This window comes from Artemia franciscana, chromosome 10 (assembly GCF_032884065.1).
Source record: "Artemia franciscana chromosome 10, ASM3288406v1, whole genome shotgun sequence".
Lineage (NCBI taxonomy): Eukaryota > Metazoa > Arthropoda > Branchiopoda > Anostraca > Artemiidae > Artemia > Artemia franciscana.
Window position 1 is genome coordinate 35,612,147 of NC_088872.1, and position 27,265 is coordinate 35,639,411.

At 36.1% G+C, this 27,265-nt stretch overlaps 1 protein-coding gene across 1 annotated transcript in view; it reads left to right on the forward strand.

The window, feature by feature from the left end:
• LOC136032460 (uncharacterized) overlaps positions 1-24,383 on the forward strand; it is a 35,273-nt gene extending 10,890 nt beyond the window's left edge. The window contains exons 3-7 of the mRNA XM_065712771.1: positions 10,614-12,644; positions 15,794-16,013; positions 18,801-18,964; positions 20,696-20,893; positions 22,814-24,383. Of these exons, the coding sequence (XP_065568843.1) occupies positions 10,614-12,644; positions 15,794-16,013; positions 18,801-18,964; positions 20,696-20,893; positions 22,814-23,011 (2,811 nt within the window). The 3' untranslated portion in view covers positions 23,012-24,383. The remainder of the gene's footprint in view (positions 1-10,613; positions 12,645-15,793; positions 16,014-18,800; positions 18,965-20,695; positions 20,894-22,813) is intronic.
• Positions 24,384-27,265: the final 2,882 nt, after the last annotated feature.

Genomic DNA, 27,265 nt, shown 5'->3' on the forward strand with positions numbered 1-27,265 from the left:
AGCAAAAGCAAGACAAGCAAACAAACAAAGGTACATCACATATTACTACATCCTCTTTCTCCCAAACTTTTGTTTCATTTTTTTGAACACTTTTAAAGCAGGAGTGATTTGCTTGCACTCTTTTCACTACTATACATGAAAGAGGAAACATAAAGAAAGAAAAAATATTAATAGAAGATCAAATCAACTTTAATTTAGAGAATAAAACTTCTGGGACAAATGGTATATACACTTCTTTCTGGCCCTTGGCATAGCACTATCATAGGTTCAGGCAAGAGGAGGCTTCATTATCCTTCCTGCTTGCATTATAGTTGGGCAGAGGCTAGGTGGCATCTATAGTGTGGTGGATTTTCTGTGATCATAAGGAATAGGGATGTTTTCAGGTTCTCCATTCTTAAGGGGTTCAGTGTGAGTTATGAGGTGGTCTGACATGAACCCTATTTCTTTTTACAAACATGTCCATTTAAGGTAATACCCAGTATGATGTGAGGGCAGCTGCCAATCTAACCTCTTGGGTGATCTCCCAGATGCTATCCACATGTTTTTTATGCCATACTGCATCATGCAAATGGAGTGGTCTCAGTAGCTTTTTGTGCTGTTTGTGATATCTTTTCTGCCATATCTGTGCTGCTTTGTGGTGCTAGATTAACTTAAAGGTAGATACAATCTTCTTGACCAGTTGCTGGGGCACATGGAATGATGGATCCCAGTTGGTGGCTCATCAGTGACTGTGAAGGAGTTGTGAATCCATCTACTGGAGTATTTCTGTATTCAAGAAGTCCTAGATAAGCATTGTCTCCCATTTCCCCAGCCTTTTTCATAATTTGCTTGCATGTCTGGATTTTTTTTTCTCCACAAAGACATTTGATTACTGGAAGTGAGGGCTTGAGGTCTGATTTTGGGTTCCCCAGCCCTCTGAATTTTTGGAATTCGGTCAAACTGCACTGACTAGTGTTGTCTGACGTGAAGGAAAATGGAATGCTGTGTCTGGCAAAATGTGCTTTCTGTTTTGAGATGAACTTACTTGTAGTCATATCTTTCAGCTTGTCCACTTAAAATACCACGCTGTGGTAGTCAACAAGGATCAAGTAGTTTGAAGCTTTCCAGGTGAATATTTCTGTAACATTCATCCTTTGACATTGTCCTTTCAGTGTCTGCATTGAGACCTGGTCAGTAGATGATCATTCCTGCTTGTTATTCCATTTTTCCAATGCCGAAGTGGGAAGTGGCAAATGGCTTAGTATTTCTGATCTCAGCTTTTCAGGTATGACAATTCTTTCTCCATTGAGGATGAGACTGCAGTCAACTGTAAGTTTGTGTTGTATTGTTCAGTAGGCCAAGAGATCATTCCTGGAGAGCTTCTGGATTTTTGGCCATCTAATCTTGATGATATTTGCTATTTGCTGAGCAAGTTTCTTTGTCAATTTGTGCTAGCTTTTCATCACTGACTAGCAGGAATCTCAAAAGCTGATGGACATAGATTCAAGCTCTTAATGTAATCCCTGTTCAGTTTCTGGTAAATGTAGCCTAGACAGAGCATTGGAAACTGGAATATTAGTGCTAGGTTAGTAGGTGAGTGTCAGGTCATAGAGCTGGACCTTTAGCAGCATCCATTGATTTCTTCCTTGTGCTTTCTATAGGAGCTTGTAGACTATGTTCGCCAGAGGCTATTGGCTGGTTGGGGCATTCACCTTTCTGCCATAAGGATAGTGGTCCACCCAGACATAGTTGCATGTAACTTCTTCTCTGGTTGAGAGTACTTCTGCCCAGTCTTGTTTGGGGATATAGAGGCATAAGCAGTGAAATTGCCATTGGCTGTGGGATGAGGCATGATGAGTCAAAGAAGATTGATTTTTCTCCCCAGATGAACTCTTTCTGTTTTTGGTGCCTTGAAGTTCTTGGATCCTTGAGTAGAGGTTTGGTATGTTCTTCGATAAAAAGTTTAGCATGCCAATAAGAGTAGCTAGCTCATTGTTTTTGGTTGGGACGGGCATTTTGTTGATGGCTCTGAACTTGTCAGGTTGCAATCAACTAGTGCTGATGATATGTCCAAAGTATGGTACACTGGGGACATTGAATTTGAATTTTTCCTTGTTAAATCTGACACAGTGTAGTCTTGCTCTTTCTAGGATAGCAAGGATGTGCTTGTTGTGCTCTTCAATTCTTGCTTCATAGATTCATTGGTCATCAACAATCACCACAAAACCTTCAAGACCTGCAAGTGTCTCTTCAGTTTTCCTTTGGAATTCATCTTGGGCTGCTATTATCCCGAATGGTATTTTTTTTTAGGAGATATCTGTCATGGATAGTGTTGAAGGTTGTCATAAAACTAGCTTCTGTGTCTGGAATGAGTGACCAATAGCCTAATCTTGCATCCATCTTCCTAAAACACTTGGCTCCATGTAATTTTGTAGTTCTGTCTTCCACTGTAGTTATGTGATAGAATGTGTGCATGATTGCTTTGTTCAGGTCAATGGGGTCAGGGTCAGTACAGATTCCCAGACTATGGTTCCATCCTTCTTTTCAACAGCTACCATTGAATTTGCCCATTCTATGGGTGTGATAACCTTTTTGGTGATGCCTTTTTGTTCCATTCAATTGAGCTCTTGTTTTAGCTTATCTCTAAGGGAAGCTGGAACCTTCCTAAATGGATGAGCTTTAGGGATGGCACCTTCTATCAGGTAGAAGCAGCATTCACCTTCAATTTTTCTGATGCCTTCAAAAACATCTTTGAATTGTTCAGTAGTGTTGTTGATATTTGTCTCTGAGTTTGTTCACACTCAGGACCATTTTGACTAGATTCAGATCAATACTTGATCTGAACAGATCAAGTAGAATAGGAATACAATCTGTTTTGACTAAATAGAGCTGTAGCTTTGATGGTACTTGGGACTGATACCTGCCCATGACCCAACATTCTCCTCCAACTCGGATTCTGGATGCACAGTAGCTTGTTAATTTTTGCGCTGTTTCTTGGATCTCTAGGCCATATGGTGTCAAAGTACTTAGCAAGAAGTATATTAACCTGAGCCCCAGTATCCAGCTTCAACTAAATTGAAGTTTGATTGTAGATTCAGTGTCATATGTGCCTCATCTCTGCTGTTTGACTGGTCCACCATATGTAAAAACACTTCATCTTCCTGCTCAGAATCACCTCCACTTTTTGTAGCACCTGTCACAATGTCAACACCTTTTGCACTTTTGTACATTGTATCAAAGTGGTTGAGTTCGTTGAACTTCAGGCAGCTCTTTCTGTTAGCTGGACACATGTGGGCTGGAGAGAATGCTCCTCCACAGAAGTAACACTCCCTTCTTTTTTTTCAGTTTTGTGTGTCATCTTGCTTAGGTGGCTGGCAGCATTTACTCTTCTGGATAGCATCAATTTATTTTTTCAAAAGCAATTTCTTTCATTCAAATGCTTGCTACTGAGTCTGGGTTATTTTGTAGAGATGACACTTCTGCTTGACAATTAGTAGGGTAAGAGAGTCTCCTTCCATGAGAAAATACTTTCTGATTTTCGTGTCCCTAGTGCCAATCACTATATGATCTCGTTGGGTTCAGCATATGCTCATTGTTTTACCAGTCTTCAGAATTTTCTGTTATGATATTTTCTACACTCCTGTTTTCTAACTGTTCTCTTTTATGGAACCCAAATCAAATGGGGCAGTACATTCTCTGAATTTCTCTAAGGTATGGTTCAGTTTTGTTCTTTTCTTGATCCATGAATGTAAATGATTCAAAGAATTCACTTGCCTTGTCTCCTGTCCAGATTACAAGGTATGCACACATTGATTTTTCTGTCTCTCCTGATAGTGGTCCATCAAACATTAGATTGATGTTTTTCTCAAATCTCTTCAATTTGTGTGTCATGCATGGGATGTTCTAGTTGATGGTTGGTTGGTTGTTCAACATCTGTGTTGAAAGCTATCTTGTTAACTGTGGTTACTTACAGGCTGATTAATTTTGTGAGGCTGATTGGTGGTCCCACTTCTGAAATTGTGTAATGCTTTTGAGATAATACTTTATTAAACCAATAGACCTATAAATGAAGAGCAAAAGCAAGACAAGCAGGTAAAAAATGTATCATCACATAATACTACACTGTTGAGGTGTATTGCTCCTTACTTACGGTTTCTTAAAGTAAACTGTTTGATAAGACTTTGTTTATCTTTAACTGCCCATAGAATATTATTTCAGGTAATACTTTAACACTTAAAAATTGTAACTATCTCTACTTTAATACACTCTTGTCCTGGTATGATTTGTTAAGCCCAAGAGACACTTGAAGTTTTTTTTTTACCGGTTGTTTGTTTTACAAAACATTTCTTAGAGATGTACAGGATAGTATTGTAAAAGATACATTGGGCAGTAAAAAAAACTGATAAAACAAAGATTTACAGCAGCTATGCAGCCGTCCATCATCACTACAATAAGCAGAGGGCGAAACAAATGATTGTTTATTTTGATGCTTGCACTGATATAGAAGCAGAACTAAATGGAAGGCTAGGGCAATGAAATTTGGCAGGTGTACCAGGGACCAGACCAGATTGAATTATAAATAGTCGCTTCCCTGATTCGACCATCTGTGGGGGGGGGCGAGCGAGCAAGATAGTTGAGAAGAATTTTTATTAGCGATAAAAGAAAATGATTATTGTTCTTAGGTGTCCATTTTCAATTTGGATCGAATCTGGGAACACTGGGGGGGGGGGGGGTGGAGGGGGAAGTGGAAATCTTAGAAAACGCTTAGAGTGGGGAGGTCAGGATGAAACTTGATTGGAAGAATAAGCACAAGTTCTTGATATGTGATTGACATAACTGGACCGGATCTGATCTCTTTGGGGGAGTTGGGGGGATTTCTAGTGCTTTGGTGATATTGAAAATAAACACAGGTCCTAGATATGCTATTGACATAACCGGACCGGATCCGCTCTCTTTGGGGGAGATTGGGAGAAGGGGAGATATCCAGTGCTTTCGCGAGTTCGGTGCTTCTGGACGAACAGTAAAATCGACAACTCTAGTACCGAGTCTTATTTTAGGTTTCGACCTCTTGGCTCTTTTTCTTACTTCTGATGAATGAGTGGGTCTGCAGAGTGTCTATGATAAAAAAAAAACTTAAATTGGAAATCATGACTGATTTTTTCTCCAGGACGGAAGAGGGTAATTGTAAAAAAAAAACCTAGATAATTTGACTAGGATGTATCCAGAAATTCAAAGAAGTTGGAAGTGCTGGAGATTGGACCCAAACTAGTCCTTGCCTTCAAAGCGAATCAAAGCCTATTTATCATAAATAAATAAAATGAATGTCAATCCAATATGCGTCCCCTGAAATAAGTAGTATTCTAACAAATTTTGAAATCATTCTCATTAAGAAAATTTTTGTCTTTTTGTTTTCAGAATAGCTTCTAGTTTAACCCCCCCCCCCAATGCCTGTAAAAGTAATTAATTCTTACAAATATAGAGGGATAGGAGCAAATTTGTCTTTTATTTTATTATTTTCAATGAGAATACAATAAGCTTTATGACATGTTTATGATCTATTATGATATATCAAATTTATTATGATAACACTTCACAACGAATTTAATAATGGATGCAATTAACAATGGTATTGCTTTCTTTGGCCTGCAGTGTATCCTGTAAAAATCACAACAACAACATTGTATCTAAACCTGTTTCGTAACTCATCAATGATCGAGACACCCTGTCCCAATCATTAGCATTAAACACAGATTGCTTTTTCGGAAGCCGGTTAGAAGAAGGGCCACAAACACTGATCAGAGCACTAAAAGATAAAGGAAAATGATCTGACGTAAAATTGGAATCACCAACAACAATTTCCGCGATAGTTACAGATGACGAATGACAAACATGGTCTAAGTTAGATGTACTACCCGAAATATGGACGTAAGTAAAACTCATTCTTCAGTGAAACTACATAATCATCATTGAACAGACCAAAAATAATACTTGGGGAATCATAATCACCAGAAGAATTAAGTGGGTCGGTTAAATCATGATTGGAGTCACCAGTTACAATACAGCATAAACCATGCTCTTTTATTTTTTGCAAGCATTTAGATGAACGAACAGCACTAATGGCAAAAGTCTTTCAGATTGGTTGTCATGATAGTTTGTGGGCAGATAAACAGTTGGCACAACAAAATTCTGGATTCTATTTCCCAAAAAATCACTTGCTGAATCAAAAATAGATGAAGGAAAACATGACTTCGCAAAGGTTGCTAGATCACCACAAGGCCGGCCACAAGACTGAGAGCAGGATGCAGTAATTAATAACGCTATGATTAGTTTATAGTTGCAAAAAGTACAGGCTCAAAGTAGTTGCAAAGTGCTCCTGAATACACACCATGTCATATTTAGATAAAAAGTCCTTTAAAAACAAACACCAATTAAGTAAAATTTCATTTAATTTCCATCAGACAATTGCTTAAGAGATGGAGGGTCCTTGGTTTATTTCTTCATTGTACCTTGAGTGGGCAGGTTTTAGACTCGTTTTGATAGGGGTTTACAATTATTTATCGCCTTACTAGCCAGACACCTTGCACTGCAGTTTATATGGCCTTTCGTTTTGTACAATGTGCAGAATATATCTTTCATGCATCTATTATCCTTCATGGAGGTATGGTCAGAAGCACTGCAATGACCACAAATATGCGTCAGTATGTAGTCGGTCGATTGCTCAAAGTTGCCGATTTCCATTGCCCTTGATGCACTTGGAACAAGGGATTCTACATCAGTATGAGTCTTGTTAGGTGGAACCTGCTTCAGGACTGCAATAAACAGTTTCTCTTTGAGCATAGCAGCAACCTCATGCTTGCTAGCTTTCATTTTCTCAGCAGATGATTTAGGTTTGACATACAATCTTCAGTCAAGTTTCAACTTTCTTAGCTCACTTATTTCCGCTGAGTCGGGACAAACGCTGTCCAAAAGCTGCTCAAGAGCATCAGGGTTATCGAGAGATGTTGGCATTTTTAGAACAACAGCATAAGATGACTGAGGATTTATAGCTACTTAATTAGCAAGGCCTGGGACTCTACTCCTCGAGGGACAGCCTAGGCCCGCACTTTAGCTGTAGACACAAAATTCTTGAATCCTAGGCATAAATCGCTTGCCTTTCGAGGTAGCATAGCGCTTGCCTTACCAGCAAATGTAGGGATTTCATCTGGTTCATATATAACGAACTTTAGTAGGGTCACTGAATTCTTATCACAACAGTCAAGAACTTTGAAAATGTCAGCAACTTTCTGCTTCTCGGTTTGCCAAGTAGCGCCTTGCCATAGACCAAATAATGTTTTTCGCTTCGTTTACCAGATCTTCTGATAATCGCAACCATTTTTAATGATATCTTTGTTGGTATTTCCTTTTGATTTCGCTCTTACGGCAAAATTTATCACAACAATCTGTACTAGTCCATCTGGCAGCATCCTGGGACGAACCCCAATAGACAAGGGAAGCGTCAGCCCCCGTCCCACGGGATCCTCGCAGTTTGAGGGAGACTCTCCCGCCAGGTACAACAGCACTTGCGACAGGAGACCGCTCCTCTTCTGCTTGTCAATCAGGGTTACTTAAAAAATGGCTTTGCACACTTAAATTGAAACCAGCACAAATCTATTTTACAAAATATGAACAAATGTCCAGAAACTAGGTCAGTAGATGACAACATTTTTAATCCATATGAAAATGTTTTGAAAGAATGGTCACACAATTAACACTGGTCGCTGAATATAAATTTTTATAGTTTTTATATTTGATGTAGTGTAAATTTTTTAATAATTGATCAGTATAAATATAGATAGTGGACAGGGATGATCATTCAGATTAACATAAATACACGAGGGCCAGAACCAAGGTATGATAAGCTAGTTCTGGAGTTACTTGGTTGTTTAACATTTGTTTTTTCATAGGCATATATTTTGGGGGTGATACCTAGCACTGGGATGTCATAGGGAATTTATGGTAGGCACGCCACTTGCCTGGGCAGGGAATTTAAAGTGTCGAAACCCCATGGGCAAGTGTGTATTCTCCTGATGAGCCTTTGTGTTGGGTTGTCGCCTCTGAATTATTTGTCTTTTTTTATTTATTTTTATAATATTTGGTAAATGATGACTTATACTTACTTATGGCACGACTGCCTGTCAATGGATTATTCTTTATGGTTGATTGTGTATGGCTTTGAACCTTTAATTATTTCTTTTATTTCAATTAAGGAGACTTCAGTAACACCTGATGTGCTATTAATTAAAAAATCTAAGTTCGGCTCCAATTTCGCCATGGTAATTACTATCAGTCGAATGATCATCCTTTAAAAACCACTTATTTAGTAGTATCACCCCGGCGTCCGTCACGGAGTTAGTCTTACTGCCGTAATCTTTTGTTACGTGTAGTAGCTGAATATGGCATTATTATTTTTACAAATTTTGTGGATTGTATTCTATGGATCCAAATTCAGTTCATCTGCACATAATTTATTCCAGTCACTCTTTTTAGAATTTAAAATACCCAGTTCATATTTCGTTTTTGCATTCCTTAAATTAACCTCATTTTCGAGAGAATTACAGGATTTAAATATCCGTAACAATCGTCTATACCCTTTTCTAAGGTCCGACAATTCTGAAGTCCACCCCGTGAATACTTTTTGGGAGAGCCACGACTCACTGGAGTTGATTCATTGGTAGCTTTTTGTATTAAGGCTGTTAAAGCATCTACAGCTTTATCTATTTCTTCAGTATCCCTAGTAGGGAGGGAATATAAACTATCTATTTCTTTTAAAATAACCTTACTAAAACATTCCAGTTAGTTTTTTTGTAATTATACTTGGCGTGATTATCAATTTCCACAATATCCACCTCAAAAACTAGGTTAAACTTGATATACAAGTGTTCAGATAAGGATGGGGGGTCATTTGTCACTTCCCAGCTGTCAACAAATTTTAGTAAATTTAAACCAGCTGCTGTGATGTCGCGGCTAGAATTCATAAGTTGGCATATCTGGCATATCTTCAGTACTACTAATCATCTGCTGACAACAAAACTTTTTATTTATATCACAAACAGTACGCTGACGCAAGCTCGAAAGATTGTTAGTAATAGAGATACCCAGCCAACGGATACAATCAACAAGAGGGATAGTGGAATTAATACAGTGAAGGGGAGTAGCAGTAGTACAGTTATAGGGAAGAAACTCACATTTATCTATATTAAGTGAAAGGCCAATATCAGAATAAGCATCAGAAACCGTAGTGCTTGCTACCACTATAAAGAAATCTAATTGTTTTTTTCGTAATCCGTTTTGTCAAAAATTATCAATTTTAGTTTTTAAAAAGTACATGCTCCAGCCCTACTTTTGCTGTTTTTTAAAGAATTTGTTATGTTTGTCCCCACGGATAAGTAATTCTATTATAAAGGGAGACAATATTCCAAATCTTTATCTGTCTATACACAAAATGATTCAGAATTTTTGTTGCCGAGGGTTATTCATGCTATATAAATAGGCTATATTTATGCTACATTTATGGCTATATATGCTATATAAGTAGGCCATGGTCCTTATATTATATTTCTTATTTCATACTCCTCTTGTCATTATGTATCTTTAAAGTTGGTAGTAAAACCGACTTATTCATAAGAAATGAAAAAATTATAGCATTTTAATTTATTTTGATCCTTTATCCTCTCAATTTTTACCGAAAATGGACCACCTTTCGAAAAATATATGTCAAACTTTTAATAAAGATAAATTAAAAACGAAAAGCCGAAAAAAAAATCCGAGCGTCATTTATGAAACATCATTTTTGCTATGGGTAGCAGCAAATTCTTATGAATAAATTTTTTTCAGATTTTCAAAAAATAGATTTTCAGAAAATAAGCATAATTTGGGTAATTCAAAACTACTCCCTAGAAATTATAACATATTGAATGAATGTATTTAATACCCATCAATGGAAAAATAGATGGAGCATAAAATGAAAAACAAAACAAAAAGCACAAGACACTAATTCGTCTGACACAAACAAAACAAAATCACAACAATCAGAAACAGGTGCCGACTACTTCTCTAAAACATAACTTGGTGTAATTTTGGACTGGGTCAAGTATCTTCTCTTTTTTGGTGCTTTGCATAGAATAAGATAAAGCTCTATCGAGGAAACCCAACATAGTAGAAAATTAATAACCAGTAATTCCCTGGGTGGAATCTTTAAGACAAAGATGCGGCAAAATTATTTTAATGCTTAACAATTTCCAGTGATATTGTTTTATTTTTTCAGAGCGTTATGTGTAGATTGTTGCATGACAGTTTACTTTAAAAATGCCTAAGTTTGATTATTTTCCATTTGGGAAAAGAAAAAAAAATTGAACTTCAACCAAAAACGTAAATTGCTCGTATCTCTGTTTCTTTTTCTTTCTCTCTCTTTTTGATATCTCTCTTTCTCTCTCTGCGTCTTAGATATACATTAATTCTATCCATGAGTAAGGCTACTTGCTTTCATTATAGTGTTCAGTTTTTATACACCTCTTTTATTAACACCTATGTCTGTGCGTTATTGTCTATATAAATTAAACCTTTTGTGTTTTACTAACCTTTTTTATTTTATGAAGATGTCTACAAGAACTTTGAGGACAAGATCTTCTGGAAGAGACTCTAACGAAACAAGACGTACCATTGCCAGATCCGAAGCTGCTAATTCACGGACACAGCAGCGAGAACAACAACGAGACAAGCTCCGATCCATCAAAAATGAGAGTCAGGGGCAAACAAACTCAAATGTTTTAAAAACTGCTGCTGAGAAACGTAAGGAAAGACTCGAAAAATATCTAGAACAGAAGAAAATAAAAAAAGACATGGAAAGAAAAAACAAGAAACCAGCATTTGTGGTTGGTGTTGTTCATCACAAGCCATTTGTCTTCTCAGATGACCATAGTCATATGCAGACGAGGTCTCAGGCTATAGGAGTCGCTCCCAAAGAAAACACCAGAGGGCCGAGATCAACTAATAATAAGAAAAATTCCTCAAATATCGCACCTAGGGGCTTTGTTTTTACTGCCCCTCCAGGGATTGAAAACATGGAAGACTCCTTAAATTGGCCTAATCAGGTCACTACTGTTGACCCCTCAAACTGGGACTTTATTGGAGATGACAGTGGATCAACAGAAACTGTACTAAAGAAAAAGAGAAGAGAGACTATGTTCGTTAAAACTCCTAAAGTTTCCGCTCTTCCGTGTTTGGACACAGTAAAAGAGGAGGAGAATGTCGCGTATTCGCCCACCCTTTGTTCTCCTTTAAAACGCAAGTCTATTTCTTTTTTATTACCTAATAACAAGTCTGAAGATAAATACACTAAGGTCGCCAAGACTCCTTACCAAAGAGCGATAAAAGTAGGTATGGACAAAGCTAAGGACAACCTGACTTTTGAAGGCATACAGAAACTATCTTTTGACATTGAACATAACTTTATTTCAACCCCTGGAGCTCCTCAAACTTTAAATGACAGCTGCGGAGGCAGTTGTAATATTTACTCAGAAGATGCTTTTCCAAATCAGCAGAAAGATCAGGCCACGCCTATTTTGAAAAATAGGCAGGTTTTGAGGAGGAGCTGTAGAAACGGAGCAAGCCAAAAACGCTTGTCCAGAAGATCTTTTGCAGATCAGATTGATGATGAAGTAGCCTTGGAGAAAATTCAACCGGAGGAAATATTAAAGCCCAATAATGAGACAGACGAGCATGGTAACATCATGTTCAGAGCAAAACTAGAAAAAACTCCAGTAAAATCATGTGAAAATGGAACAGAGACGCCTGGGAGACGACTCACAAGAAGTGCTGCAAAAATGGCTGTAGAAACAGCCTCAGTAATTCCTTCAGAAAAGCATCCTCAATATACAAATACGCCGAGGAAGCAGAAGCCGAGGAATAACAGGAAGACTGAAAAAACCACGCAAAATATTTCCGGAGATTTGCCTAAAGACGAAGTTACTAAATTAACCACAGATAAAACTCCTAATATAAGAGAGGAAAGATCTTCATCACCAGCTGAAGTAAGCTGTTCTGATCTTCTTTCTATAACTGTAGTAGAAACTTCTAAGCCAAAGAGTATTCTGAAAACAAGAGGGTTATCTGCCCCTGAAAGTCCATCAACTTGTGCAAGTAAGATTGATAGAGTCTCTCCCATCCCAAAGATTCTGAAACCTGCCAGCCTGGAGGATATCGAGCACTTCAGAACGTTGCTTTTAGACGAAGAAAAACGGCTTGAAGAAGCTAAACAGAAATGGAACAAAGTTCTAAATGAAGATAAGGATTTCGATTTTATTCCTGAAGATCATAAGGGAGAGATCAGTGTTGCAATAGGCAAAACAAAAATGGTCCTTCAAGATCATTTTATTCAATTTGAGTCCATCCTAAAAATGTCTGAGACTGATTCTAGTAAAAGGATTACTACTGCTGAAGATTTAGAGGGTTTTTGGGAAATGATCAAAATCACGATTAAAGAAGTGGATAAACGTCTGGAAAGACTTGAAGTATTAAAAGAAAATGAGTGGAAGGAAACACCGAAAACCCCGAAACTGAAGAAAAGAAACAAGAAAGCTATTTCAAAGGTGGCGAAAGAGACAGTTAAAAGAAATAGTAATTTAAAAGTAAGTTATATTCCATTATATTTTTGTGCCTTATAGAATCTTTTTTTCTTTTTCTTTTTTTTTGCGATAGCCCAGAAATATGATAAAACCAAATGATTCAATATGTTTGTTTCACATTTCTATTTCTTAAAGAAAGTCATTTACAACTATGTAAAGCAGTATTTAATATTCCAGAAAAGACAACTTGATAACATTTATTTTTTCCATTCATGATGAAATAATTGCCCTATATATTGAGAAGTAAAGATCTAGAAACGTTTACTTAAAATGCCCAGTTTGAAGTTTGGGTTGAAATGGAGACCTTACTAAGTGGAACTCCACAATATGTTCCCCGGTGTTGGTGATAATAGTTCATATATATTGGGAATTTGAAGATTTTATCGGAAATCTGACATCTTGGATCTGCATATTTTAGTCCAAAGAGGAGGATCCTATTGATAAATCTTACAGAATGTGCCTCTTCCTTGTGCGTAGTTATTTATCTCGCCTTTCTAGAACCCAAAATTGTCATCCAAACATTTTGTGGTTAGAGTTGGCCATGATTCTAAGTTCAGATTTGGCTGATCATATTTGGTTTTTAAGAAAATGTTTTTAATAAAAAGAAGAATTGACACACACTGTGTGTGTCAACTAAAATTTGCTTTAAAGCTGAAAAATTGTGGCTGAAAATTAATTTTTTTTTTGTTGAAAAATAGGCACACCCTTGTGCCGTTTTGATCTACCGAATAAAAATTATCAGGAAATACTTTGAGAAAATGAAAAAATTTGGGATGGTTGCCTTATTCTGAAGGTTTTAATATCCTTTCTTACGACCTCATCCTACCCCATTTGAGGACGACAACTGCTTTTTGTTGGCCCTAGATCAGTGGTTCCCAACTGATTTTAAGCCTTGTCCAACCTAGGCATTTATCAAATCCTGATGCCCCTCTCGTAATACTTAAATTTTGTTAATTAAAATCTTATGTGTATTCGCCTGAAGAAAGCTTAACTGGCCATTAACTTGGTGATCTTTTTTGGGTTGTCCTCTGGGCATATTTTACACTAATGAAAAATATTTTCTGAAAACAACAACTTTTACACGATGTATAACGTCAATGCAATACTATCTTTATTTCATTTTATTTTTTTGCTCTTTAAATGAATATGAATCTGACGCCATTCACACGAAAAATATCTGATTTAAAAAAAATTAAGGCTCTAAAGTATAGACAGTCGAAGGGTCCCTTCCATGACTCACCAAAATATTCCCATATCTTACCGGTGAGGCCTGTGCTCCATGTTGGGAATCATGGTCTAAGATGGATAGTCGAGTAGAACGATCTTTGGTAATCTGTCATCCTTCATCTTCAAAATGTATCCTAGCCATCTCCACCTTTGTCTCACTATAGCCCTGATAAACGGTATGGAACTACATTTTTCGTACATGTTACATTTTAAAATACGGTCTGTCAAACAGGTACCCAAATTAGTTCGCAGACATTTGGAAAACTTAGAATAATTCCTCCTCCTTGTTCCAAAGCACCCATGTTTTGGAACTGTACTTACCACTGTCATTTCTGTAGATTCCCGTACTCTAATATTGGTGTATAGACTTTTCTTTCTAATCTAAAATTTTTTGAATTGTGAAAAAAAAACACCCTGTGCTATGGCTATTCTGCTTTGAACATCCTCACTGCAGTCACCTTTTTTTCTAATTATGTTAGCCAAATAAGTGAAGTCATCTACTTTGTCGATCTTTTTTTTTTACCAAACATCACGTCTTCACCTTCATTTATTCCCGGTTTAAGCGACTTAGTCTTCTTAACATTAATTTTCCAACCCATTCTGTCACCCTAAAATCTTAGAACCTCAAAAAAAAACATTCATTTTTGCTAACATTGTCGTCTGGGATGGTCAAACCAACAACACAATCGAATTCTAGGAGAGTTTTATAAAAAAAAACATTCATTTTTGCTAACATTGTCGTCTGGGATGGTCAAACCAACAACACAATCGAATTCTAGGAGAGTTCTACCTTCCCTTTTTGATCCTGTGCTCTCCCATAGCATTTGCCATGTTCCTTATGGTGAAGTGCATCTAAGTGATCCGTACGAATAAGGATAGAACGCAATCCACCTTGTTCAATACGAAATCAGCTACTAGCCTCATTTCCTAACATAAACGCACCAATGCTGTTCTTGTACCAGAGATGGTTTTAGAGGGGACCCTTGTCCTGGCTGCAGAAATCTTAGGGGTGCAAAATTTCAAATAAATAATCTAACGGTTATAATCATTTTGTAATTTTTATTAAAATAAAGAAGATGCGAAATTTCATTTTTCCTCTTACCTTCATCTTCATTTCTTGAGACCGAAATAAGCAGCAATAAAAGCAAAACATTGCGATGATTTAGATCCCATTCAGTTTTTCCTCCAGCCAGAAATGAAAAAAAAAATTAAACGCTGACACACTTCCTTAAATTAACCTATGTATCAGAATTAATTTTGCAATATGGAAATGAAGGGGTCTTCGCAAACGTAATGGTTCGTATCAAATATTATCAGCTATTGCAGTACCGGTGGCCAATTATATATAAAAATCTAAAATACATCTTAAATATTTTAGTGTACCAGACCAAATGTTCTGATTAGCTTCTCACATTGTCTTCGTATGGACAGTGTTCTGTCTACTCTTGGGTTCTCTGATATGCTGAATCTGGTGATGGGATTTTCGTTAAGATTCTATGACTTTAAATGGGTGTTTCCCCCCTATTTTCTAAAATAAGGCAAATTTTCTCAGGCTCGTAACTTTTGACTGGTAAGTCTGAACTTAATGAAACTTGTATATCTAAAATCTGCATTAAAATGCGATCCTTTTGATGTAACTATTGTCAGAAAAATTCCGTTTTTTAGAGTTACTACTGAGCAGGGTCGCTCCTTACGAAGCTATTTGGGTTTATTTTGTTTGAGTGATTTGCATTTTTTTTTCTTGTATTTTGTAAGCGGTTTTATCATAAATTACTATTATTATTGCTGTTATTGTTTAAGTTTTTGCTTTTCCTTTTTAACAATGATATAAACAGTTTGTAGTGCTGACAATTTAAAAGCATTTGTAAAAGGTTATTTTCAGCTTTAATAAAAAAACTGAGGTTCTAACTTGCCAATTTTGTTAGGATTTTATCGCTCAAAGACGACGTCAATGTAATCCCAAGAAAGAAGAACCTGAAGTTGGTCTCTTTGATCCACCTGTTGAGACTCCTCTCCATAATGACGATGACAATGACGAAGAACTTAAACCCCTTAAAGAAGATAATCTTGCGAAAGCCTGTCCAGCACCTGATCCCATTGTTCACGTTACACCAGTACGCAAAACATACAGTCGAAAAGGTCTAGGTAAGCCATCTCCCTCTATTGCCTTCTTTTATTTTATATTCTCCTCTCTCTTTTCTCCCATTTGCTCTTCCTGTCCTATCTCCCTCTAAATGATACCAATAGTTGATATTTGAATCACGACGGAATGTATAAACTTTCCTTCAAACAGAAGGTGGGTTGGGAGGTGGCTCATATTTAATATCTATTACTTTACTTCTGACGGACAATGTTTTTCTTTTTAATTTTAACACCTTCTATGGGAGTATTAATGAAAACTTGCTCAAGAGATCATGCAGCCCTGCCTCCTAAAGGTTAGATCTGTATGCCCCTATTTATGCTGTTCAAATTTGGGGTCGGAATGTTTTATTCCTAATTTGGGGTAGGTAATAGTAACTATAGGGTAGAAGAAGTGAAGAACAAATTATGTTGGACAAAAAAAAGAATCTTTGCCAGGTTATAAATCAATAATTAATATAAATAATCAAACATATGTACTTACTATAATTTATTAATCATCTGTATATCCCAGCTTTCACTTTTTATAGCACTAGGTATTAACCAAGTGACATATACCAATCGCAAATTCTGTCGGTCCCGGTTTTGCTACTTTAGGCACTTCCCGGTAAGCTAGGACTTCCAGGACGATGAAGTTTGGAAGGCGTATCTGGGACCGGACCAGCTTAAATTAGAAATAGTCGTTTTCCCGGTTTGATCCTCTGGGGGGGATTGGGGGGCCCGTTAATTCGGAAAAAAATAGAAAAATTGAAGTATTATTAATTTACGAACGGTTGATCAGATCTTAATGAAATTTGATGTTTAGAAGGATATCGTGTCTCAGAGCTGTTATTTTAAATCCCGACCGGATCTGCTGACATTGGTGGGGGGATTTGGGAGGGGGAAACCTAAAACTTGGAAAACACTTAGAGTGGAGGGATCGGGATGAAACTTGGTGGTAAAAATAAACACAAGTCCTAGATACATGATTGACATAACCGGAACGGATCCGCTCTCTTTGGGGTAGTTGGGGGGGGGGGTCAATTCTGAAAAATTAGAAAAACTAAAGCATTTTTAACTTATGAACGGGTGATCGGATCTCAATTAAACTTGATATTTAGAAGGATATCGTGTCTCAGAGCTCTTATTCTAATAAGACCTTTTCAGAGCTTGATATTTAGAAGGATATCTTGTCTCAGAGCTCTTATTTTAAATCCCGACCGGCCTGGTGACATTGGGGGGGGGAGTTGGGAGGGGAAACCTAAAATCTTGGAAAACACTTAAAGTGAAGGGATTGGGGTGAAACTTGGTGGGAAAAATAAGCACAAGTCCTAGATACATGATTGACATAACCGGGACGGATCCGCTCTCTTTGGGGTAGTTGGGGGGGGGGGGGGGGGTAATTCTAAAAAATTAGAAAAAACTAGGCTTTTTTAACTTACGAACGGGTGATCGGATCTCAATGAAATTTGATGTTTAGAAGGATATCGTGTCTCAGAGCTCTTTTTGAAGAAATTTTGAAGAATTTTTTTTTGAAGAAAAATCGTGGTTGTATGTTTATTCATTTATTCGTTGTTGTTTTACATGAATGATTGTATCAAATCATAGGTCATAGAAAATTGGGAGATAGCTTATTTAAAAGTTAATTAAAGTTCCTTTTTAAATGACCTTAAAGATTGTGCCATGGGTAACTGTTGTTTTCTCTCATTTTATAGCACCCAGCTGCAGCGTTGCCTCAAAGAGTTTCAGGAATGTTTCTTCAGGAATGATTGTATCAAATCAAAGGTCGTAGAAAATTGGGAGAGAGCTTATTTAAACGTTAATTAAAGTTCCTTTTTAAATGACCTTAAAGATTGTGCCATGGGTAACTGTTGTTTTCTCTCATTTTATAGCACCCAGCTGCAGCGTTGCCTCAGAGAGTTTCAGGAATGTTTCTTCAGGAATGATTGTATCAAATCAAAGGTCGTAGAAAATTGGGAGAGAGCTTATTTAAACGTTAATTAAAGTTCCTTTTTAAATGACCTTAAAGATTGTGCCATGGGTAACTGTTGTTTTCTCTCATTTTATAGCACCAAGCTGCAGCGTTGCCTCAAAGAGGACCAATTTCAATTGATTCAGAAATTTTTGAAGCTAATCGATTCAAAAGCACTGAGAAAAATTGTTTTTAATGCTTTCCAGTTGTAGAGGAAGTAATGCTGTATGGTGGCAGTACGAGATTTAACTAAGTTGATTCACCTTTTTTTTTTACAAAACTATCCTTAGTGATATATAGTTATGTATCTGCTATCTTGAAGAGGGGAATCATTGTTTAGGCAGGGTGGGGGCATACGCCTAAAAGAGTACAGTTTAATACCCAAACTGTTAAATCTCCATGAGCCTTGAGATAAATATAGAAAGTATTAGGGTTAGGAATTAATTAAAATATTTCTCTATGTAACATAAAATGTTACATTCCCATCTCTACTGGGATAGATATGGAAACGGATAGGCGGGCCAGGAGCCTTATCAGAAAATTTATTTGGGGGGGGGGGCGATGCTGGTGGCCGGTGGCCGATGCTGTTGGCAGGCAGCCAACCATGGGCCAACACACAATTTTTCCACGGCTCTCTACTCTGCTCTCTTTACCTCCGTTTTCTCAAAATTATTGTATAGTCCTCGATTTTGAGGGAGACCAAGCCCCTTCCCCCTGTGGGCTCCCATGAGTGTGAACTGATTTCTCAAATATAGATTTTTGGAATACTGTGAGTTAATAAGGCACTTAATCTGTGAAACTCCCCTAGTCATTTTTAATGCTTTATTTTCCTTCTGGATTAGGAGGAGCTACGCCAAACAATTCGAATAAAGCGACTCCAAAAAGGAAGACCAAGGTTGAAGTGCAAAGAGACGAAATTCCAGTTGTTCATTTACCTGCAGAGGCTGACAACCGTTTTGATGAAATACTTTCTTCCCCAACTTATCATCTGTCTACACCCAAGAAGGTAAAATCTTAAAGCATTCTATATATATATATATATATATATATATATATATATATATATATATATATATATATATATTTCTTCTTATTGAAGCAGGTGGAGGATTATTGGGTGTAAAAACAGTATAAAGTAGTCTTAACTAAGAAATGTACAAAAAGAAAAGAAATTTTCTTCTTTTAACGGGTTAGATGATTTAGAAGAAATATAATGTCAGGTCATCAAATATTAATTTATTTTAAATTTAATTTAGTTTAATAACTAATGCTTTTTTGTGAGACCCATTTAATTGGCCGCAAGCCCTCTTTTTGCTATACCTAAAAAAATCAATCAAAATATGTCGAGGTGACCACTGTGCTATCACGTTGTGGATACACTCCGCCTCTTCTGAAAAAGAACTTAACGGATTTAATACTGGAGGGTAAGAAAAAGCTCATTTGTATGGTACTATTTTTCAATTTCTCCGCAGAGTTTCCCTGAAGACTGGATATCAATGTCTGAAATCACTCCTCTGCCCCGTTTGTATGTTTACCTGTGAAATTGAGAATAATACACTGGTACGGTATATGTCAAATACATGATTGCGTCAAATGCAACTGGAAAAGTCTTTATTTGAACTTGATGAAAAAGACAGTAACATCACCTATCCTTTTTTTTTAGGATGAGAGTGCTGGTTTTATGTCTGAGAAACCGGAAGTTTTGACAATGGCACATCAACTTTTGTTGAGTGTAAAGGGAATTGATATCGCGTGATAGTTGATGAATCTTTTTTTTTTTCGTTTATATCCGGGAAAGTTTTTTTTTTGTGAGAAAATAGATACTCGTATATATAAAATGAAGTGTGTGTATGTGTTAGAATAGAAACCTTTTACTTTCAAAACAAAACTGGGTGATCGAATCGGTTTAGGGATTGGATTTTTTTTTTTCATTGCTTCTTTAAAGTTCCGTTTTGTCACTGTGAACCTTATTAATTTTCTCGTGCTACTACAAACTAAGAAAACAATAAGGTTTTTTAGGAGAGAATTATCACCTAAAGAAAAGTCAGATCGTTCTGTTTTTCGTCTAAGAAAGACTTATATATTACGTAGAATTCCATATAAATTGTATACTTTTTTTTATCACCTCTGAAATTGACGTGTTCTCTAAAAAACTGAATATTTTTTACTATTTATATGCAGGAACAAAAGAATGACTTGGGGGGGGGGGGGGGCTTTCCTCTTGAAAATTGACGCTTTCAGCATAATCGTTGTGTGGTAATGAGCATGATTGGCTGATAATACTGAAGTAGCAGTAGAGTAAAAGATACTAGTTGATACGAGTTTGGTCCATGAGCTTCAGCTTGTGCTTGCGAATCATCCTTGTCATGTTCGCTCCATCCATGAATCCTTGCCATGTTCCATTTGTGGCTAACAATTGTTGTCACGAACTTTTGTTCATGCCTGGAAGGATCAATAATTTAATTTAAGCTGTGCATAGGTGGCAATGTGTATGCAACTAAAGTAAGCTTTAAACGGAAAAGCTTGGTGGGATAATGTGTTAAATTCACGCTTTTATTTTTCGTATTCTGAAGAGCAGTACTGTAAGTTCACCAACGTTTGCTTCTATTTACTTTTTATTTTCAGTTTACTGTATAACCGCTGGAAGACATTTTTTTCATGAAATTCAAGCTTCTTTTTTGGCTCGTGGTACGTTTCTCATTAAAAAAGAAACTTGTTATTTATTTCCTTTTTTTAGGACCAAGTTGAACACGGAACTAACGTAAAGCCTGGTTTGTCCTCCACTCCAGCTGTTGAAGTTTCGAATGAAACTTTCGACAAAGAAGAGGAAGATAAAGAAAACTCTTTTGGTGATGACAAAGAAAATGAGGTTTCTACTACTGAATCAATGGCTGAACTTAGTTACCTCCTTAAACCAGGGCTTTGGTTTGATCAGGTATAATTATTTTGTTTTTCTTTTTTTAATCAAAGATTCACATGTTCAGGCTTGTTGAATTTTTTGCATCAATGGTTTTGAATTGAAATGTAGGTTTTTGAAATGGGCATTTTCACAAGTGTTTAGTCGCTGAATTTGATTTCTCATACCAAATCTTTATTTAAGTTTAAGGACCTACAAAAATATAAACTTGGTTCAGGTTAACTTGGTTCTTGGTTCAGGTTAATTCGTCAAAAATCCGATATGCAAAAAATAGAGCTCTTGAGGCTGTACGTTGACCTAGTCCAAGTAAGGAGAGATCAAAAATTTTCGCGGAGGATGAACTCAGAGGAGGATATATTTTAAAATTAAAAAGAAACTTTTTGTTTAACAGTTTGGATAATTTATTTTAACTTGCTTTTAGTTCCAAAATTGCTTTCGTTCTAAGATTTGCATGTTACTAGGGACCAAAAGATAGGCTGAATTAGAAAGAATACGGTTAATGTATCGAAAGGTATTAATACAGCAGCAAAATTGTAATGATCTGATTTAAAACAAAATTTAAGGCCTTGTCGCTAAACACTAAGTAGAGCATTACTGATCGGGTTGTCAAAGCCGCATTTAACAAGGCAAGGAAAAATTGACTGAATGGGCCTCGGGCAGCCGAGGTAAAAAGAATCTTAAATAGTTCAGATTTCAATGAGCTCTAGAATAAGGAGAAAGAAATGGGGCCTAAGATAGGTGGAATACCTACGGGGATGAAAACAGTTTTAAGCAATCAACATTTGTAAAATACCTGTGATATTGACGATTCAACATCCTTGTAGCTTTATCGTAGTGATAATGAAATCAAGATATATGAAAAAGATTTAAGATAGTTTATGGCATTATGTTCTACCTCTCTCCCGATAGAGGACAGAGGAAACATCGGAGAAGGATTCGTCCTAGTGAAGGTTTTTCTATGTGTCTAATGCGTAATAATGTCAAAGAAAATTAGGTCCGCCTAATGGCTATTTAGTAAGGACTGAAGGAATTGATGTCTGAGTACTCAGCTGTACACGGTGGAAATGCTAATTTCGTCGACAATATATTAAGTGATATGAATGTTGGGATTGTTTGACGGATAGATTGGTTTTATAGGACGGGTTTTAGGATCCCTAGATTATTGGAAGATATTTTATAGGGCATGTTTTTTATCTTCTAAAGCGACATTTTGATATGTTTTAAGTCTTGTTTTCGGCATAATGCGAATATTGCCTTGTATTTTTGGGGTTATTCTTGTTTGTTCTTTTTTGGTAGCAATAGCCCATTGCATGGGTATACCAAAATAAGTCTTTCCATCTATACAGGCTGTTGACCTTCAAAAGCAGAGTAGAAAACGTGCCTTTAATGCTTAGGAGGATTAATCTAAGAATTATTTTTTGTATCTAATGATAACCTTGCGCAAAGCTGAAAGCTTAAAGCTGATTCATTTTGGCTTGTATTTTTGATTTTTAATTGCCCATCAATAATTCGTTCATAATTAAAATCTAAAAAAAAACGATATAAGCACATGTATTGGTCCGGGTTTTTATTTTGGTGTGGGAGGGGATCGAAATCTTCTGCAATGTTTTTATACATTGCACTTTAAACTAAAAGGTGTAGGCTTAATTCACGTTCTTTTGGAATTTAATTTTTCATAATCGAAATTTGTCTATTATTAACCTTTGTAGAATCACATTTCCTTTATAGGAGATCGGGGAAACCTGGAAAGATTGAAGCATAATACCTCAAGGTCAATGTACTCTGTCCACTAATTCAAGTGTTTTATTTTTAATGTTGATTTGATAAGCAAACTATGTGGGGGAAAGAGGTATATTTACTTCCCATCTAGGACTAAAAATTAAATTGAGCTGGGCCCAACTTATATCGAAGTTATGATTTGTCCTCTTTTTTATTCAGAGAGCAGATACCTCAGCAGTCACATATGTGCCTTCACCAATGAGTTCCCCAGTTAAGAACGTAGAAAGACGTAGAAGTGGACGTCAATCAAGTATTCACAGTGTAAGGCGCTCTTCTAGGATTAGTTTGTTGCCTGGTATGAAGGAACGTCTCTCCCCTATCCAGACCACTGAAGGAGAAGATTTAATTCACTTTTGAATTGTAAAAATTATTTTTAACACTATATCTGAGAAATCTGTCTTTGTGATTTTATAAGGATTTGTGACTGTTTCTTTTTTTTTGCGTGTTCGATTGTTACTTTTACTTATGTAACTTATGTACAGCTATTGCAAAGGAATAGGATTTAAATATATCATCGTATTTGAGGTTAATTTTAGGAATTAACAAAGGGGCGGTAAACATAAATGATTTTTTCAGGATGAAAGCTAACATCCGCGTCCCTCTTATACTTCTTCTTTTTACAATTAAATGTATAACGCGAATTTCTGGATGAAAAACTTTCTTATGTAGAAAAGTACATTCAGTTTTTTTTACACCTAAAACTTCGTAAAATAATTAAGCAAAAAATATTGCTTTTAAAAAAATTATAGTTCATTTTATAGCTTAGTATTCAAACATGTACGAGAAAATCCCTAAAAGCAATTAAATTCTATCTTGTTCTTTTTTTGGCCTGTATGCGTACGTTTTATAGACAAGTAAGCTGAAATTTACACCTAGTATGAAGTTGGCTGAGGAAAGAAGTCCTAATTTCTTGGCTCAAAAACTGAAATATAGAACTTTTCGGGTTACTCTGATTCTTAAACGAAAAACGGGTTAAACTTTTAATAAGAAAGTGAGTTTTATAAGAAAAAAAACGCATTTTGTGCAATGATGAATGAAAGGTCGTTAAATATTCCAACGTGCATCAATTATGTGGAGGAAACTTTTTTCTTCTTTTCTAGCAAAGTTCAGTGTCCTATTAAAAGTTTAATCCGCTTTTCAAACCTTTCATTTTGTCTCAATTATAAATAAAAAGGCATTAAAATATTATTTACCTATTCAAAATGCCACAATAATAAATGTCATACTTTTAAATCTGGCCCGAGGCGTACACATTCCGTAAAAACTGTAGTTTTTAGACACTTGTGCTTTCTAAAAAGAAAATAAACTGTCATTCAGGGGATTTTACTGTCTTTTACAGCTCGAGAGACTGTTGTACCATTTTGTTTCGACTTGCCATTGTAAGTAAGATGCGCCTTGATGATTGTAAATTCTTCATTCCATTTTACCGAAAAATTTTAAGTTATTGAGGGAGTTTTAAAGGATAGTTACTTTATTTTCTTAAATATGTGTATTTGTTCTAAATGCATATTGCGAAAAAACGGGGGAAATTCTTTCTTAATTCCGTGTGTAAGCATAAAATTCCACAAAAGGTTTTTTTAAAAGTTTTAATTGAGAGGAAGTAAAAGGTTGGCTGATATTCTGATAAAGTTTGTTCAGTTTCATTTGAGTGTTTTTTAAACCGTTTATGTTCGTTTTACTATGGAATTTTAGACATGTGTGCCAAAATAAATTTTACGTATTGTTCCGATTTGTTTTCTCTTGCTCTTAATCAGTTTTTAAGGCATGGTCAAGGTTATAAAGAGCAGGTAAACCAAGGCCGCATCCAGGGGGGTTAGGAGGTTTGAAACCCCTCCCCGCGAAATTAGACCGACTCGAAAAATTTTAAAAATGAATATTAAAAAATTCGTTTTTTAAAGTTTGTCGTGGACCCCCCCCCCCCTCCCCCCCCCCCAAAAAAAAAGAAAAAAATCAACCGAGGACTATATGGCCCTGAGGTACATCCCTAGGAGGACCTTTCTTCCTCCCATATTTCAAGGCTTCTATTATTTTTTACACATAATTCATAAATTTTTATTTTGTTTGTTTTTTTATTCAGTTATTTTCTAGCGATTCTATTCCAATAAAAATAAGCTCTTTCTCAGCCTGCCAGTTTGGCTAACAAATAAGTGTTCAAATCGGGCTCGTCATCAGATCTTACTGATGATGATCGCTGTATATGTGATAAAAATATCTGCACTTTTGTACCTGTTTATTCACTGTCTAAATAAATAGATCCATCCCTATTTGAAAATTTGTTTGTTCGTCATAGAACGGGCAGTGTGGTCTGAGAAAAGCATCGCGAATAACATTTTTTTTAGAAATACTATCTTAAGGTGTTACGTTGAAAGTATATTAATTTGACTAAATTATGCAAGGTAAACTGAAGAGAATCTAGTGTTGGCGGTTTTGCACGGCTATAAAAGGCATTAAGAAACTACTAGCACGGCAAAAAAGGTCATCGATAAAATTGCCCTGGATCTGGGTGATGTAGCTAGAAGGCATAATAGCTAAATATTGTACTGGCTTGCTAATAAATTTAGAGCGAGTCGTCAACCTGGGCTTGTCCCAGTTAAAGATAGGGACGGGGACACAACTAATTATAAGGAAAGAGACATGAGCAGAACATTTTGAGAATGTGTTAAAACGTGATAGAGTTGTAGGAAAAGATATAGAGTAAAGTGAAAAAGTTGGTTGACACTTTGGATGTGAAGAAAGAATTCTTTTCTTACAAAGAATCAATGACAGTACTAAAAGGATTAAAAGATGATTTTAAATATGGTGGTTGTGAGGTTACAGATGGTCTCTAAATATTGTGAATATCATTTTCGAAAAAGAGGAAGTATCTAGAGATTTTCGGAAAACACTAATTAAACCCCTCCATGAGAAAGGTGATAAGAATGAGCGTGGTAATTATAGAGGTAGAGAGGCAAATTACTTAGTATGGTTACACATTTTAGAATTAGAGATGTAGATAAAGTTTTAAGAGAAGAACAACGTGGTTTTTGGAATGGTATAAGATGCCTCCACAAGATGTTCACTCTTAGATTAATTATTGAGTACCTCCGCCAAGCTAAAAAAAAAAAAGAGAGAGAAGGAAAACTAGCTTTTGAAGTAAACTCAAGCAGTGTCCACTGAATACGGCTTGGCGGAGGTCCTTGCTGAAATATCTTCTTTTGTCCTCTTCACTTCTTTTCTGTCCACTGGCTGATATTACCCTCGTTTTGTTGATTACCCAACTATATTATTTTTTTATACGTCGTGACGAATTTTTGGACGATAATTTTTCGACGAAAAACACGATGGTCCACTCATATTAACGTAAATTTTAAAGGATATTAAATGGACAGAATTGACCAAGAAAAAACTGGAATTTATTCAACGTGTTATACTTCTTCAGGTGCAGAGTGCGTATGCCCACTTCATCCATAAACCTATTGTATCCTTTGATTGCAAAGAGCCCCGAAATATTAGTCAGAGTCTTGGGGTTCTTGTCACTGCTTACAAACATCAATTATGTGAATGACAGCACATGAACTGGCTTGCTGTCAAATCATTTATCGTGTAACTGCCTTACTGAATTATTGCGTAAAAAGACAATGAAGGTTTCAAACGAAAATTACTTTAAAAAATCATCAGCCCTACTCATTTTAATTTTTGCTTGACTTTATTATTTTGTTATTAAAAGAATTGACTTTATTAAATTATTTGACGTTATTTTTGCTCATTCTAGGCTAGGCTTACTGCAGCTCTTAACTTTTCTTTGAAAATCTTGTCTTGCGGAAAAAAGTTTTTTGAATTAATCTCAGGAAAAAGAACTGGCTGTTAATGCTGATTCAGGAATTATAATTAAATTTATACTAAAAGTTTATTTCTGGAAAAAAACTCGGAACTTTAAAAAGAACCGGACACACTGACAAGTCTCCCTTTATTTCTTTTATTTCGCCAATACTGATAGGGCATAAGAATATCAGAGAGAACTGTTTAATGCTATTTGAAATCTAATATTCGCATTTACACGCGTTTTATAATTTCCTCATTACGCCACCATTATAAAATGCCTCATGGCACCAAAATCCAATTTTACTGTCTTTTCTGCATTGTAAATGCTTGAAACCATAATAGTTCTACAACTGAAATCTCCGTCATCAAAATTCTTCATACTGGCGTTTAAAATCTTCCTCTTGAATACTTCCCAACCCAATTACCTTTGCAAATGGAAAGCAAAAAAATGAAAAAAAAAATCGTCGGAATACAAAGCTGATTCGTTAATGATAAAAGTTACTCTTTAATTCCAACACGAAGTGCTTGATACCCACATTTGCCTTCTTTTTCTTTCTCTTTTCCCCCACCATTATTTGGTCACTGGAACATTTTAGGGGCACTTCTGGGGTTCTTGGGATTAGCATTTTATTTCCTTGGCACAGTAAAGGTGCGCATTACTAGTCACTCGTTTTATGTAAGATAATAAAACTTCATCCAAAATTTCCAAAAAAAGACTATTAGTTCACTATTCAAGCCTTCTTACAATTATAATTAAATAAAAAAAAACAAGTTTTTTTAACTGAAAGTAAGGAGCGACATTAAAACTCA